We start from the raw sequence: 17,117 nt of genomic DNA, 5'->3' as shown, positions 1-17,117 counted from the left end.
TGTTACACAGAGATCCTACTGTAGAGGAACAGTGATGTTACACAGAGATCCTACTGTAGAGGAACAGTGATGTTACACAGAGATCCTACTGTAGAGGAACAGTGATGTAACACAGAGGTCCTACTGTAAAACACTGAGATGGGGGAAAGGTTTGGAGAGACAAGACGCTGATCTTCAAAACAGAATGTGTCTAAATCTAACTGTGTGTGTGTGTGTGTGTGTGTGTGTGTGTGTGTGTGTGTGTGTGTGTGTGTGTGTGTGTGTGTGTGTGTGTGTGTGTGTGTGTGTGGCGCGTGCTTGTGTGTGTGCTTGTGTGCTTGGGAGAGGGAGGGGGGCAGGAAGAGAGGAAGAGAAATAGAGATAAATAACAGAACAAGAGGAATAGAGAGACAGTCCTAGAAGTCATGACAGTCAAAGCCATTACACACAATGGGCCCAGAGATAATCCATGGTGCTGATAATACTAAAACGTGTTGTATTCTCGGCAGGCAGTCATTTATGAGGCGAATATGTTTAGGAATAGGCTTTCTGTGCTTCTACTGCTTCTACGCGCACAAACACAAACACGCACACACATACACACACACACACACGTGTATGCGCACGTGCGCACGCACGCACGCACGCACGCACGCACACACACACACACACACACACACACACACACACACACACACACACACACACACACACACACACACACACACACACACACACACACACACACACACACACACACACACACACACACAAACTTGCTGACTGGCATCTCCAAATGGGAACGTCTGAATTCTGAACACTGAAAACACCAACAGGAACCACTGCAGCTTTACTTTACAGGTACAGACGGCCTCCACATCAAACTAAGTCTAAAAACACAAACTTGGGGAGGGCCCCATAGATTTGCCACAGCTTTCAAGATGATATCTATCGCTATCAAGGTTTTGCAGCATATTCTAACTGCATGGGAATTCAGTCAATTCAGTCATCGTTTTTGAATGGGCAAAAAGACAATTCACCACTTCTCTCGCTAATCAACCACTTCTTTACCCACTTGCACAGCGTGTGCATGAATAAAGAAGAAGAGCAGGCAGCTCCTCTCGCAGACATAACTGAAGTCTCTTCCTTTCGAATAAAAGGCTGGAGGTCCCTTTGGAGAATACAGAGAGAGAAACCATGGTAAAGGAACTCAAAGGATGTTTTGAATACAATCACCAGCGGGTCAAAAGGGGCCTTGAGGGAACAGAGAAAACTTAAGAGCCTTGTGGCACTATTGTTTTATAAGAACCTCACACAGACACAAAGAGAGGACACATAAAGGAGAGAGAGGGGAGACATAGATTCTGTGGAACTCCTCCTCAGCAGTCACAGTCAGCTACAGCAGAGAGCGAGGAAAAGAGAAAGAGTGAGAGAGAGAAAGAGAGACAGAAAGAGACAGAGAGAGAGACAGAGAGACAGAGAGCGAGAGAATGAATTGAATTGATAGAGAGAAGGACACAGAGAGAGGGAAAGACAGAGAGACAGAGAGAGGGACAGAGAGAGAGAGAGAGACAGAGAGAGAGAGAGACAGAAACAGAGACAGAGAGACAGAAAGAGAGAATGAATTTAAGTGATAGAGACAGACAGAGAGACAGAGAGACAGTGACAGAGAGACAGAAAGAGAGAAAGAGAGACAGAGAGACAGAGAGACAGAGAGAGAGAGAGACAGAGAGAGACAGAAGGAGAGACAAAGAGAGACGCTCAGTCGACCGCTAAGCGCTCAGTCAGCAGAAACAGATAGAGGAGCATGCTCATTCAAGTCCACACCAAGAGTAACAGAGAATGAAGTCAGAAACTCAAACAGGAAGTAACCGTGGTAAGGACTGTTCAACGCTGGTCTGATCAATCGGAATCCATGCTGCAAGACTGTTTTGATAACACGGACTGGGATATGTTCCCGGGTTGCCTCTGAGAATAACATTGACATATAGACGGACACGGTGACTGAGTTCATCAGGAAGTGTATAAGGGATGATGTTCCCACTGTGACTATTAAAACCTACCCAAAACAAAAACCGTGGATAGATGGCAGCATTCGTGCAAAACTGAAAGTGTGCGCATTTAACCATGGCAAGGTGACTGGGAATACAGTTGAATACAAACAGTGCAGTTAATCCCTTTGTAAGGCAATCAAACAGGCAAAATGTCAGTACAGAGACAAAATTGAGTCGCAGTTCAATGGCTCAGACACGAGACGTATGTGGCAGGAACTACAAACAATCACGGATTATTAAGGGAAAACCAACCATGTCCCGGACACCCATGTCTTCCCGGACAAGCTAAACACCTTCTTCGCCCGCTTCGAGGGAAACACAGTGTTACCGACGCAGACAGCTCCCGAGGACTGTGGGCTCTCATTCTCCGTGGCCGACGTAAGACATTTAAGCGTGTTAACCCTCGCAAGGCATTTCACTACACCCGTAATAACATCTGCTAAATACAGTATGTGTATGCGACCAATAAAATGTTATTTGATTTGATTTGATGAGAGGAACCAGGGGGTGGAGTAATAGAGAATGAGAGGAACCAGGGGGTGGAGTAACAGAGAATGAGAGGAACCAGGGGGTGGAGTAACAGAGAATGAGAGGAACCAGGGGGTGGAGTAACAGAGAATGAGAGGAACCAGGGGGTGGAGTAACAGAGAATGAGAGGAACCAGGGGGTGGAGTAACAGAGAATGAGAGGAGCCAGTGGGTGGATGGTGGATAGAGCAGGGGTACTGGACTATGACGGATTGCAGGGTTGGAGGAGAGGTATGGAGATATGGGGGAAGGAAGGAAGGAAGGAAGGAAGGAAGGAATGAGGGAGGGAGGGAGGGAGGGAGGGAGGGAGGGAGGGAGGGAGGGAGGGAGGGAGGGAGGGAGGGAGGGAGGGAGGGAGGGAGGGAGGGAGGGAGGGAAGGAGGACATCAGTCTGCCACCCTGAATGTGATTGATCATCATAGTCCCTCCTGGTTCCAAACTCGGTGCCGCCTCCTCCGGTGCCTCCTCCTCCGGTGAACCGCGGCATTATGGGACAAGTGAGGGAGTCCACGGGGAGCTGAGCCTCGATGAGCCTGCCCACACCTTGACTTGCATGCTCTACGGACACACACACACACACACATATGCATGCACACACACAAACACACACACACCATCAGGAACGACGTTGTGCATTGACACGGAAAGTAATTGACCTCATTTATGAACCATCATGGCCATAAATAATTGAAGCTTGCGATTCACACGACAATGGAACTCGGTTCCCTAGCGAGGGAGAAAGAGAAGGAGAGAGGGAATGAGAGGGAACGAGAGACGAAAGACAGGAGACGGAAAAATCGATGGGAGTGTGACGGTAATAAAGGAATAGCATGAGGCACAAATCATCACAGCCGATTAGCCCATTTCATCCCAAATGGAACCCTATTCCCTATATAGTGTTCCCCATTCCTCATGAGCCCTAGTCAGAAATAGTGCACTATAAAGGGAATAGGGAGCCATTTGGGATGCTGCCATGGTCGTCACCACAGGGCAGTGTTACGGGCATTCTAATGCCCTCTAATATCCTGCTAATGGTGCTACTGTAACTCAGAGACCACACTCTCCTTATGGATACCTTATTACCATTCAACCCTAGGGACCTCTGTCCTTAATTGCAGACCGTAGCCACAGAGCTGGTAAAAGACAGTGCTGTACCCTATCGATCACTCCAATTTGAGGACATTAGTACCCTGAATCAAAGATACAGACAAAATTAGGAATTAACGGGAAAGCAATACTATAAAACCTAGCTCAAAGTTTTATAAGAATGACACAAACGATGCGTTGACTGGTCATAAAGCAGTACCCTTGGGTCACACAGTGATGCACTATGGGCCCTAGGTGATAGTAGTGCACTACATAGGGAATAGGGTGCCATCTTGGATGCAGATATTCAGGCTATGCTGAGTGGAGGGCTGTATGCAATTCCTTCTGGAGTGTCAAATATGGAGTCAGATACCTGCCAGAAGGTTAGAAGCACGCAATGTTAGAATCGTAAATAAGTCTAGGCATAAAATAATTTTGATACAATCTAATTCTTATGTTGACAATGTTGGTTTTTACCTTTGCAATTCTATTTTACACCTTGACATATTTACGACTCCAAAGTAACGTTAGTTATGACTCCAACTTAATGTGCGTTCAACATTTTGGCAGTAATCTGACTCCGTAGTAAAGCTTCCAGAAAGGAAACCTGAAGAGTGTATGATGGGAAATTTCTAATGGATCCTGCTCTCTCTCGCAGGCGATTGGTTACAGAGGAAATCCATTTGAAGTGGGCTAATGATCCAGACCCTGGCTGGCCTGCTAGCTCTCCCTCTTCCTCTCGCCCTCCTCCTCTCGCCCTCCTCCTCCTCCTCCTCCTCGGTAAGGAGACTCTTTCTTTATGTCCCTGATAAAACTCCAGAGTAATGATTTCCCCCACTGGTGCCAGGCAGCGGGGTACAGATAACATGCTCTGGCCCTCTTCCTCCTCCTCTCTTCTTCTTCTTCTCCTCCTCCTACTCCTCCTCCTCTCCTCCTCTCCTCCCTCCCTGGTCTTCAATTTATCTACTCCTGTCCCATGCTGAGAGGGAAAGAGAGAGAGAGAGAGAGAGAGAGAGAGAGAGAGAGAGAAGAGAGAGAAGAGAGACAGTGAAGGAGAGCAGGAATGAGATCAGCTTTCCCTCCCCACTCAAATAGCTATTGACCGGCCCGTCCCAGCCAAGCAGGGTTTTCTTATCTGTGGTTTTCTTTTCTTTCAATTGGGGGAAATTAGAGTGGAGCAGAGGCCAGCATGACTGTAGCCTCTGGCCCTGTTCCCTGCTCAGCACCAGACTGCTATGGAACAGGCCAGTTTAGGGTTACTACTGCTATCCTCTGGCCCTGTTCCCTGCTCAGCACCAGACTGCTATGGGACAGGCCAGTTTAGGGTTACTACTGCTATCCTCTGGCCCTGTTCCCTGCTCAGCACCAGACTGCTATGGAACAGGCCAGTTTAGGGTTACTACTGCTATCCTCTGGCCCTGTTCCCTGCTCAGCACCAGACTGCTATGGAACAGGCCAGTTTAGGGTTACTACTGCTATCCTCTGGCCCTGTTCCCTGCTCAGCACCAGACTGCTATGGGACAGGCCAGTTTAGGGTTACTACTGCTATCCTCTGGCCCTGTTCCCTGCTCAGCACCAGACTGCTATGGAACAGGCCAGTTTAGGGTTACTACTGCTATCCTCTGGCCCTGTTCCCTGCTCAGCACCAGACTGCTATGGAACAGGCCAGTTTAGGGTTACTACTGCTATCCTCTGGCCCTGTTCCCTGCTCAGCACCAGACTGCTATGGAACAGGCCAGTTTAGGGTTACTACTGCTATCCTCTGGCCCTGTTCCCTGCTCAGCACCAGACTGCTATGGAACAGGCCAGTTTAGGGTTACTACTGCTATCCTCTGGCCCTGTTCCCTGCTCAGCACCAGACTGCTATGGAACAGGCCAGTTTAGGGTTACTACTGCTATCCTCTGGCCCTGTTCCCTGCTCAGCACCAGACTGCTATGGAACAGGCCAGCTTAGGGTTACTACTGCTATCCTCTGGCCCTGTTCCCTGCTCAGCACCAGACTGCTATGGGACAGGCCAGTTTAGGGTTACTACTGCTATCCTCTGGCCCTGTTCCCTGCTCAGCACCAGACTGCTATGGAACAGGCCAGCTTAGGGTTACTACTGCAATTTCAAAACCATCAAGACAAGCAAGCGCACACCTTTTCTTTAGGATATGTCCTTTGCCAGTTATTTTTATACACGTCTTTCTATGACATCAAAACTAAGACACTTGCTGTCCTCAAAACCACAGTAGAGGACATACCTGCCTGGGGCCAGAACGTGGGCCACCTAGTTTGCTAGAAAGCTGAGGAATTCCATGTTGTTGTGATTTGCTACGTTCACGACCACAACAATACATCACGCGAAGCAGCCTTGTGTCAGTAAGAGTGTCCATGATTGAGTCTTTGAATGAAGAGACGGAGATAAAACTGTCCAGTTTGAATCATAAACAATGCTAGACAACGGGAGGGTAATTTCTTCCAGGTTGGAAACGAACTGACACTTTGTGCTCTTCCATTTTGTCTTTCTGGAGAAGTGGAAGCTTGGCTGATAAATTAAACAGCTGTAGAGATGTCATATTCCCCCGGTGAGTCCTCCCGCTTCTCACACAATCCATTTGTTCTGCTCAAACAGGCCCGTACGTGTGCTGGGAAAGGTGACAGTATCTTCCTGCTGTGTGTGTACCAAGACTGCTGCCATATAAAACGACACAATGAGCTCTTCTTCTTCTTTGGCTACATGGAATGTCACGATACTCCTCAAATTCCCGCAGCTGGAAGACAAGTTATTGGCTATGAAGTGAAGTGAGTAAGAGAAAGGGTGAGAGACAGAAAGAAGGGAATACACATAAAGGGAAAAAGAAAAGAGACCAGAAGAAATAGAGAGAGAGAGAGAGAGAGAGAGAGAGAGAGAGAGAGAGAGAGAGAGAGAGAGAGAGCATCCATCCAGCTTTTTTTTCTCCAGCTTTTTTTTCTCCGTACACTTCAACTGGTGACATTTGGCTAACTATTCACAGAGGAGGAAACCAAATAAAGACCCTTCCTCGTGCTATGTCACTTCAGTGGCATGCCTTTCAGGTTCTGTAGTAAACCTTTGGTGGACAAGGCACCCTATCTCTCTAACTTCACCTGACTTGGACAAGGCAGCCTATCTCTCTAACTTCACCTGACTTGGACAAGGCAGCCTATCTCTCTAACTTCACCTGACTTGGACAAGGCAGCCTATCTCTCTAACTTCACCTGACTTGGACAAGGCAGCCTATCTTTCTAACTTCACCTGACTTGGACAAGGCAGCCTATCTTTCTAACTTCACCTGACTTGGACAAGGCAGCCTATCTCTCTAACTTCACCTGACTTGGACAAGGCAGCCTATCTTTCTAACTTCATCTGACTTGGACAAGGCAGCCTATCTTTCTAACTTCACCTGACTTGGACAAGGCAGCCTATCTCTCTAACTTCACCTGACTTGGACAAGGCAGCCTATCTTTCTAACTTCACCTGACTTGGACAAGGCAGCCTATCTCTCTTCACCTGCCTTTGAAGCCAATATGAAAATGTGTGAGGAACATTGTTGCCCCAGAGGTCACTGTGTATAATGTCACATAGGTGTTATGACTTTATCTAAATGTACATCTGACCCACATGGTTTCCAGCCCAGTGTAAGTGACATTCATCATCGTCATCACCATCACCATCATGGTCTCCCACTGACCTGAGTTCTCATCCACTCTCTCCTCCACCCACCATCAACCATCATGTTCTCCCACTGACCTGAGTTCTCATCCACTCTCTCCTCCACCCACCATCAACCATCATCATCACTGTCTCCCACTGACCTGAGTTCTCATCCACTCTCTCCTCCACCCACCATCAATCATCATCATCACTGTCTCCCACTGACCTGAGTTCTCGTCCACTCTCTCCTCCACCGTATGGTCCTTCTGGTGAACCCATTCACTGTTGCACTTGAAGTAAATCTGAGTGGCGGGCGTGGCCTTGCAATAGAGATTGACTGGTTTGTTCTTGACGATGTACGCCTCCTCGGGCTCCATCAGGAAGTGGGGGAGTGGCTCCGGGGGGTCTGAGGGAAATGTCTCGGGCAGCTCTCCCAACCCCAGAAAGTCATCCTCATCTCTCACTGCAGAGAGAGAACGGGGAGAGAGAGAGAGAGAGAGAGAGAGAGAGAGAGAGAGAGAGAGAGCGAGAGAGAGAGAGAGAGCGAGAGAGAGAGAGAGAGAGAGAGAGAGAGAGAGAAGGGATTAAGCCTTATACTAAATATCAGCATTATGATAAATATGTTAGACAATTTCTCTGCAAATACCTATCAACCATGTTTGTCCTCAATACTGACCACCACACAAAAACTTTCCCAAATCCTATTAAATGAACAACAATTGTATCTTCTTCACATTTTATTGAGAAATAGTAATCGTAACGGAAAAGCTTCCTTTCATGATCAGCTCTGACATTTTCACTGATGAAGGTTCTGGAAGGTTCATAAAAAGTTTTAGCAGATAGATACTAGTGGCTTTGTCTCCAGTGATTATGGTAATGTTAGGGCTAGTGTTATTATTTGGGAAGTGTGTTTCCATAGCTAGGCCTGACACTGAGGACTTGTGAGAATCAACAATAACAGTGGAAGGTGTTAACCCAGCGGTTGTCAAACTAGGGGTCGCAACCCCATGTATGGTCACCTGATATGAAAATAGGGTCATGGGAAAATTTGTAAAATCCCGAAGAAAAAAAATAGATACAAAAAAATATATTACATTCTAATATCGTCTTTGTATCTCAAAATCATTGTAATGTGGTTTTAACTTTAAAAATCGAAATGAAAATTATTCACATCTAAAAGATCAAATTCAACCAGAGAGCCCTTCGATCATTGGAAAAGGCACTTGAATCATTCCCACGGTGAATGGCTAGGCCTGCTACGCTATGAAACCACACACTATTGCAGAGACTTTGATATTACCGGCCGCATATGGTGAAAACAACGTGTGAGGAGACGGAGGTACAGAAACTCAAATCAATACCTTCGTCAGGTAACACTGTTAAACTAATAATGTATGCTATTGTTAGCAATCAAGAGGAAACTCTGACTGAACGACTCAAAACTCCTCAGCTTATGCTCTCCAAATGGGTGACAGCTGTGAGGGCCGATATACATCAAACCACATCCACTGCGCGCACGCCTGTTCGTAAAACTATGTGGAGAAATGGGATCAGAGTATGACAATGTTCTATTTCACACCGAGGCTTGGTGTTTATCGAGGGGGAGCGTTGGAAAGATGTTTCACATTGACAGAGGAACTGTTGGATGTAAAAAAAACTGGCTTGGTTGACTTTCTGTGTAATGAAAAGAAAATGTGACATATTTGGGAAACTGAATGAATTGAACACAAGAATGCAGATGAGTGACTTAATCAGTCGATTCCCTCGTCGGTGCATGTTTCTAACAGAAAACAGCATCACTAAGTGTCTGACACGAGTGATGACTGTTCACCTCCAACACTTGGAAGAGCACTTTAGTACCTACTTCCCAATCTGTTTGACTGTGATCCTGGCTCAGTTGACATGCCGGTAAGCAGTGGTGGAAAAAGTACTCAATTGTCATACTTGAGTAAAAGTACCTTAATAGAAAATGATTCAAGTAAAAGTGAAAGTCACCCAGTAAAATACTACTTTAGTAAAAGTCTAAAAGTGTTCGGTTTCAAATATACTTAAGTATCAAAAGTAAATGTAATTGCTTAAATATACTTAAGTATATTTAAAATTCCTTATATTAAGCAAATCATTTACAAATGACACATTTGTGTTTAGTAAATCCGCCAGATTAGAGGCAGCAGGGATGACCAGGGATGTACTCTTGGTAAGTGTCCTATCCTGTAGTACCGGCAGTAGTTTTGGGAAAATATATGGAGTAAAAAGTGTATCCTTTTCTTTAGGAATGTAGTGAAGTAAAAGTAAAAGTTGTAAAAATATAAATAGTTAAGTAAAGTACACATACCCCCCAAAAATGACTTAAGTAGTACTTTAAAGTATTTTTACTTAAGTACTTTACACTACTGCCGGTAAGTGAAAATAAACACCTGATTGATCTGTCACATGACCGAATTCGGGCAGACAACGCATTCACGGGTCACTGAGGAGTTTTGGTTCCTGACTCAAAGGGAACACACTGCCGTCTCCCTCTGAGCATTTAAACTCATGGTACCCTTCGCCAGCTCATATCTGTGTGTAGCTGGATTCAGTGCTCTCGTCTGCATTACAACCAAATATTGATCCAGGTTGGATGTGACAGCAGAGATTAGGTGTGCACTGTGGACCACGCCCCCCTGACTTTGAGAAGCTCCGACACGACATGCATCCAGCACACCCATCTCATTAGTGGTGGTGAGATAAGAGACATTATGTCAGACTTATTTACAAATGACTGTCATAGCCCCACATTAAAAGTACAGTATGTGATGGTGAGTTGAGAAGACAATCAGAAATACTGTTAGAATGTTTATCAAATGACTGTCATAGCCCCACATTAAAAGTACAGTATGTGATGGTGAGTTGAGAAGACAATCAGAAATACTGTTAGAATGTTTATCAAATGACTGTCATAGCCCCACATTAAAACTAAAGTATGTGATGGTGAGTAGAGAAGACAATTAGAAATACCGTTAGAATGTTTTTGACTGCCATAGCCCCAAATAAAAAGTTAACATTGGCTGTTAATTACATTCTTTTTTTCACATGGTTGGGGTCTCGAGCATTTTACAAAATGGGGTCATGGGCCCAAAAAGTTTGTGAACCCCTGTGTTAAACCATGTTCATAGTTAGTCATTGTTATGTAAATATCTCCCGAAAAGTTCCAGTGGACTCAAGACAGAGCAGGTCAACCAAGGCCATGCCCCAGTGAGTCACTGGACCTTGACCATGGTGGAGGAAAACACTAGTCTGAAGCTTTTTGGTAAAACTCCTAGGAAAATCCCCAATGAAAATGATCCTTAACTGTGCTCTAAACTAATTCTAAACGCCTCTAATATCTCTGAAATCTTTCCCTCCATCTTCAACAAACGCCCACCGCTGGCTCCCCCAATCAGCATAGGTCACAGAGTGGGTTGTTACAAGAGTCAGTGATTCACCAAAGCTCTGAAGAATTCCAGGCGACGTACATACATGAGTGTTCTGACAGCAAATCTGCGTCCCAAATAGCACTCTATTCACCATTCCCTCTACAGTGCACTACTTTTGACTAGGGCTCTCTGGTCAAAAGTAGTGCACTATATAGGGAATAGTGTGCCATTTGGGACTTAAACCCTTGATGTATATACTCTTAGCTGTGCTTATGTTCTAGCCTGTAATTTCCTTGTGCTTCGTCATCGGGCCCGGTCTCATTAGGCTCCACTATAGCTCCCTCTTCTCACCTGGAGTCTGTCATCCAGTCTGTCAACCAGTCTGTCATCCAGTCTGTCAACCAGGCTTCTAACTCACCGAGACATCTAGCCGTCGTGTGGAGCTCTGGCACTTAGGATCTCATTTCTCAACACTAAAACTCCAGCTTCAAGTCCTTATCCCTCTTTGAACGTCGGGCACCCAAGGCGTTCAGGGCGTTTAGTATGCACGTAAAAAAAACAAGCCTGTTAAGAAAAACTACTTCTGCTCGAATAAATATGAAAAATATTAATATTTGTAACGGAATTAAGTTATTTTTGTAACACATTTTCTTTAGTTTTTCTCTCTCACTTTGGCTAATTCCCGCTCTCTTTTAAACCCATTCTCACCCCTCATCTGTCATTCCCTGAGCGGGATGGGTCCATTGCTCAAGAGCGACAGGCCTAAATTATTGATTGGCACATGAAACAGGATCGTGAGAGGGGGACGGCTCATTCGTCAGACGTAGCAGCTTTATCACTCTGTGTAATTCACCCCTGTCCTGCTCTCCTCCTATCCTCCATCCCTCCTTCCCCTAGTCCTCCCCAAGCCAAGTGCCTCTGACAGGGCTGCCAGTCTAGGCTGACTGGGTGACTTACTGAGCAGTACAGGCAGTCAAAGGACACACACACACATACAGAATGTCCTAAAGATGTGATCATCAATAGAGTTCCTGGAGGCAGACAGATTGCAGAAAACAGAGAAGAGCAGAGAAAAGGAAGGCTCCTAAAGGCATGGTAGTAAACAGAGAACAGGGAGGGCCTATAAAGGACATGGTAGTAAACAGAGAACAGGGAGGGCCTCTAAAGGACATGGTAGTAAACAGAGAACAGGGAGGGCCCCTAAAGGCACGGTAGTAAACAGAGAACAGGGAGGGCCTCTAAAGGACATGGTAGTAAACAGAGAACAGGGAGGGCCCCTAAAGGCACGGTAGTAAACAGAGAACAGGGAGGGCCCCTAAAGGCATGGTAGTAAACAGAGAACAGGGAGGGCCTCTAAAGGACATGGTAGTAAACAGAGAACCCGGAGGGCCTCTAAAGGACATGGTAGTAAACAGAGAACAGGGAGGGCCTCTAAAGGCATGGTAGTAAACAGAGGACAGGGAGGGCCTCTAAAGGCATGGTAGTAAACAGAGAACAGGGAGGGCCCCTAAAGGCATGGTAGTAAACAGAGAACAGGGAGGGCCCCTAAAGGCATGATAGTAAACAGAGAACAGGGAGGGCCCCTAAAGGCATGATAGTAAACAGAGAACAGGGAGGGCCCCTAAAGGCACGGTAGTAAACAGAGAACAGGGAGGGCCTCTAAAGGCACGGTAGTAAACAGAGAACACGGAGGGCCTCTAAAGGACATGGTAGTAAACAGGGAATAGGGAGGGCCCCTAAAGGCATGATAGTAAACAGAGAACAGGGAGGGCCCCTAAAGGCATGGTAGTAAACAGAGAACACGGAGGGCCTCTAAAGGACATGGTAGTAAACAGAGAACAGGGAGGGCCCCTAAAGGCACGGTAGTAAACAGAGAACCCGGAGGGCCTCTAAAGGCACGGTAGTAAACAGAGAACACGGAGGGCCTCTAAAGGACATGGTAGTAAACAGAGAACAGGGAGGGCCCCTAAAGGCATGGTAGTAAACAGAGAACAGGGAAGGCCCCTAAAGGACATGGTAGTAAACAGAGAACAGGGAGGGCCTCTAAAGGCATGGTAGTAAACAGAGAACAGGGAGGGCCTCTAAAGGACATGGTAGTAAACAGAGAACCCGGAGGTCCTCTAAAGGACATGGTAGTAAACAGAGAACAGGGAGGGCCTCTAAAGGACATGGTAGTAAACAGAGAACAGGGAGGGCCTCTAAAGGCATGGTAGTAAACAGAGAACAGGGAGGGCCCCTAAAGGCATGGTAGTAAACAGAGACAGGGAGGGCCCCTAAAGGACATGGTAGTAAACAGAGAACAGGGAGGGCCCCTAAAGGACATGGTAGTAAACAGAGAACAGGGAGGGCCCCTAAAGGCATGGTAGTAAACAGAGAACAGGGAAGGCCCCTAAAGGACATGGTAGTAAACAGAGAACAGGGAGGGCCTCTAAAGGCATGGTAGTAAACAGAGAACAGGGAGGGCCTCTAAAGGACATGGTAGTAAACAGAGAACAGGGAGGGCCCCTAAAGGACATGGTAGTAAACAGAGAACAGGGAGGGCCTCTAAAGGACATGGTAGTAAACAGAGAACAGGGAGGGCCTCTAAAGGACATGGTAGTAAACAGAGAACAGGGAGGGCCCCTAAAGGCATGGTAGTAAACAGAGAACAGGGAGGGCCTCTAAAGGCATGGTAGTAAACAGAGAACAGGGAGGGCCCCTAAAGGCATGGTAGTAAACAGAGAACAGGGAGGGCCCCTAAAGGCATGATAGTAAACAGAGAACAGGGAGGGCCCCTAAAGGCATGATAGTAAACAGAGAACAGGGAGGGCCCCTAAAGGCACGGTAGTAAACAGAGAACAGGGAGGGCCTCTAAAGGCACGGTAGTAAACAGAGAACACGGAGGGCCTCTAAAGGACATGGTAGTAAACAGGGAACAGGGAGGGCCCCTAAAGGCATGATAGTAAACAGAGAACAGGGAGGGCCCCTAAAGGCATGATAGTAAACAGAGAACACGGAGGGCCTCTAAAGGCACGGTAGTAAACAGAGAACAGGGAGGGCCCCTAAAGGCACGGTAGTAAACAGAGAACAGGGAGGGCCTCTAAAGGCACGGTAGTAAACAGAGAACACGGAGGGCCTCTAAAGGACATGGTAGTAAACAGGGAACAGGGAGGGCCCCTAAAGGCATGATAGTAAACAGAGAACAGGGAGGGCCCCTAAAGGCATGGTAGTAAACAGAGAACACGGAGGGCCTCTAAAGGCACGGTAGTAAACAGAGAACAAGGAGGGCCCCTAAAGGCATGGTAGTAAACAGAGAACAGGGAGGGCATCGTTAGGCATGGTAGTAAACAGAGAACAGGGAGGGCCCCTAAAGTCATGGTAGTAAACAGAGAACAGGGAGGGCCCCTAAAGGCATGGTAGTAAACAGAGAACAGGGAGGGCCTCTAAAGGACATGGTAGTAAACAGAGAACAGGGAGGGCATCGTTAGGCATGGTAGTAAACAGAGAACAGGGAGGGCCCCTAAAGGCATGGTAGTAAACAGAGAACAGGGAGGGCCCCTAAAGGCATGGTAGTAAACAGAGAACAGGGAGGGCCTCTAAAGGCATGGTAGTAAACAGAGAACAGGGAGGGCCCCTAAAGGCATGGTAGTAAACAGAGAACAGGGAGGGCCCCTAAAGGCACGGTAGTAAACAGTCCATAACTCCTCTCTACCACTGTGCCATCATCCCATCACAGCAATAGTAGCATTAAGTAGAGCTATACTACAGTCCCTGCGACCACTTCAATAAAATATAGGATCTTCCTATATGAACTTCAAGCTGGGTCCACCCATACACAAATATTCAGTATAAACACATGATTGAATGTCACTTTGGATAAACACGTCTACTAAATGGGATATATTTGATATACAGTGCATATATTTTTTATTATTTTTTGCAAAAACAAAATGTAATTTCTAAGGATTATAGACATCAGTAGTTTAGTTATTACATTGGTCAACTACCTGGTAAATACATTGATATTAATAATTTTGGTATTTCTTCTGTGATGAGGTGCTTTCAGTATATGCAGTAGTTGATTCATGAATATGGTTAGTATTACTGAATAGGACAATGTATGAATAAGGAAGTGTTATAGAGCATTATGGGTAATATAGTACATCATGCTACAGACAACACAGTTACATAGGACTGTAAGCTAAAGGATTGCCATTTGTTCCATTCAGCACTCTATGTGTGCGTCCCAAAGGTTCCATTCAGCCCTGTATGGATGCGTCCCAAATCACACCCTATTCCCTATATAGTGCACTACTTTTGAGCCGAGCCCTATGACATTTGGGATGCAGGCTAAACCTCTCACATCTACCCACACCTCTCCATCAGATTTGTGACACGACAGCAACAACACTTGACTCATGGCACAGGCATCTCGAGTTCGCGACATAATGCTTCCCCAGACATCTCATCTCTTCACCCTTTATCTGGAGGGGGTGAAGGGGTTGAGGGGTTTGGAGTGAAGGGGCCCCTTCTTGTGGAACACTCCCTTGATGACATATCTGGGCAGTAGTCGTGGCAGCCGTGAGGTAATGCTATCCTTATCATATCCACAGGATCAGCTGCAGCTGCAGAGCAGAACCCTGACTCTGTCCATATGAACTCTGACCCTGTCCGTCTGTCTATCTGTGCCAGAGACTCCCACCTTCCCCCAGTTCTATCCCCCTCAGGGCCCAACTACCCCCACCATCCATAAGAAAATAAAACCAGGGTGATCGCTATCTCAAACAGACTCGCAAATCTTTCTCATACAATTGCACAGACATACATTTACACAGCTACACAAATCCTATGCAAGCCAACAAAGGCAAGATTTAAGACTCCCAAGTGGCGCAGAGGTCTAAGGCACTCTCAGTGCAAGAGGCGTCACTACAATCCCTGGTTCAAATCCAGTCTGTATCACATCCGGCTGTAATTGAGAGTCCCATAGGGTGGTGCACAATTGGCCCAGTGTTGTCCAGGTTTGGCTGTGGTAGGCCATCATTGTAAATAAGAATTTGTTGTTAACTGACTTGCCTAATTAAATAAAAAGTGACTAGGTGACAGGATAAATAGTAGCAGTAGCATATGTGATTAGTCTAAAGAGGGTCAATGCAGATAGTCTGGGTATCTATTGGTTAACTACTTAGGGCCTTCCTCTGACACTGCCTGGTATAGAAGTCATGGATGGCAGGGAGCTTGGCTCCAGTGATGTACTGGGCCATAGGCACAACCCTCTGTAGCGCCTTGCGGTCGGATGCCAAGCAGTTGCCATACCAAGCGGTGATGTAGACAGTCAAGATGCTCTCAATGATGTAGAACCTTTTGAGGATCTGAGGACCCATGCTGAATATGTTAAGCCTCCTGAGGGGGAAGAGGCGTTGTCGTGCCATCTTCACGACTATGTTTTGTAATTCATGATAATTCCTTAGTGATGTGGACACTGAGGAACTTGAAGCTCTCGACCCACCCTCCAATACAGCCCCATCGATGTGAATGGGGGCGTGCTCAGCCCTCCGTTTCCTGTAGTCCACGATCAGCTCCTTTGTCTTGCTGATGTTGAGGGAGAAATTGTTGTCCTGGCAGTGCTCATCGTCATCGTGATCAGGCCAACCACCGACGTGTCACAAGAAAACTTAATGATGGTGTTGGAATCATGTATGGCCACACAGTCGTGGGTGTACAGGGAGTACAGGAGGGGTCTACGTACACACCGCTAAGGGGCCCCTGTGTTGAGGGTCAGTGTGGCAGATGTGTTGTTGCCTACCCTCACCACCTGGGGGCGGCCCGTCAGGAAGTCCAGGATCCAGTTTCAGAGGGAGGAGTTCAGTCCCAGGGTCCTAAGCGTAATGATGAGCTTTGAGGGCACTATGGTGTTGAACGCTGAGCTGTAGTCAATTAAACACATTCTCACATAGGTGTTCCTCTTATCCAGGTGGGAGAGAGCAGTGTGGAGTGCATTAGAGATTGCTTCATCTGTTGATCTGTTGGGGCGGAATGCAAATTGGTGTGGGTCCAAGGTGTCTGGGATGATGGTGTTGATGTGAGCCATGACCATCCTTTCAAAGCATTTCATGGCTACAGATGTGAGTGATACAGGGCAAAAGTAATTTAGACAGGTTACCTTGGCATTCTTGGGCACAGGGACTATGGTGGTCTGCTTGAAACATGTAGGTATTAAAGACTAGGTCAGTTAGAGGTTGAACATATCAGTGAAGACACTAGCCAGCTGGTCAGTGCATGCTCTGAGTAAGCGTCCTGGTAATCTGCCCTGCGACCTTGTGAATACTAACCTGTTTGACAGTCTTACTCACATCGGCTAGGGAGAGCGAGATCGCACAGCCGTCCGGACCAGGTGGTGCTCTCATGCATGGTTCAGTGTTGCTTGCCTCGAAGCGAGCATAG

At 46.7% G+C, this 17,117-nt stretch overlaps 1 protein-coding gene across 2 annotated transcripts in view; it reads right to left on the bottom strand.

The window, feature by feature from the left end:
- The window catches only part of unc5ca (unc-5 netrin receptor Ca), a 308,049-nt gene that overhangs the window by 160,555 nt on the left and 130,377 nt on the right, over window positions 1-17,117 (bottom strand). For both annotated transcript variants that reach the window (XM_045707149.2, XM_045707150.2), the window contains exon 2: window positions 7,529-7,765. In XM_045707149.2, coding sequence (XP_045563105.1) covers window positions 7,529-7,765 — 237 coding nt within the window. The remainder of the gene's footprint in view (window positions 1-7,528; window positions 7,766-17,117) is intronic.

The sequence above is a fragment of the Salmo salar genome, chromosome 24, assembly GCF_965601325.2.
Source record: "Salmo salar chromosome 24, fSalSal1, whole genome shotgun sequence".
Lineage (NCBI taxonomy): Eukaryota > Metazoa > Chordata > Actinopteri > Salmoniformes > Salmonidae > Salmo > Salmo salar.
This window is presented reverse-complemented; position numbering and strand designations above follow the sequence as displayed.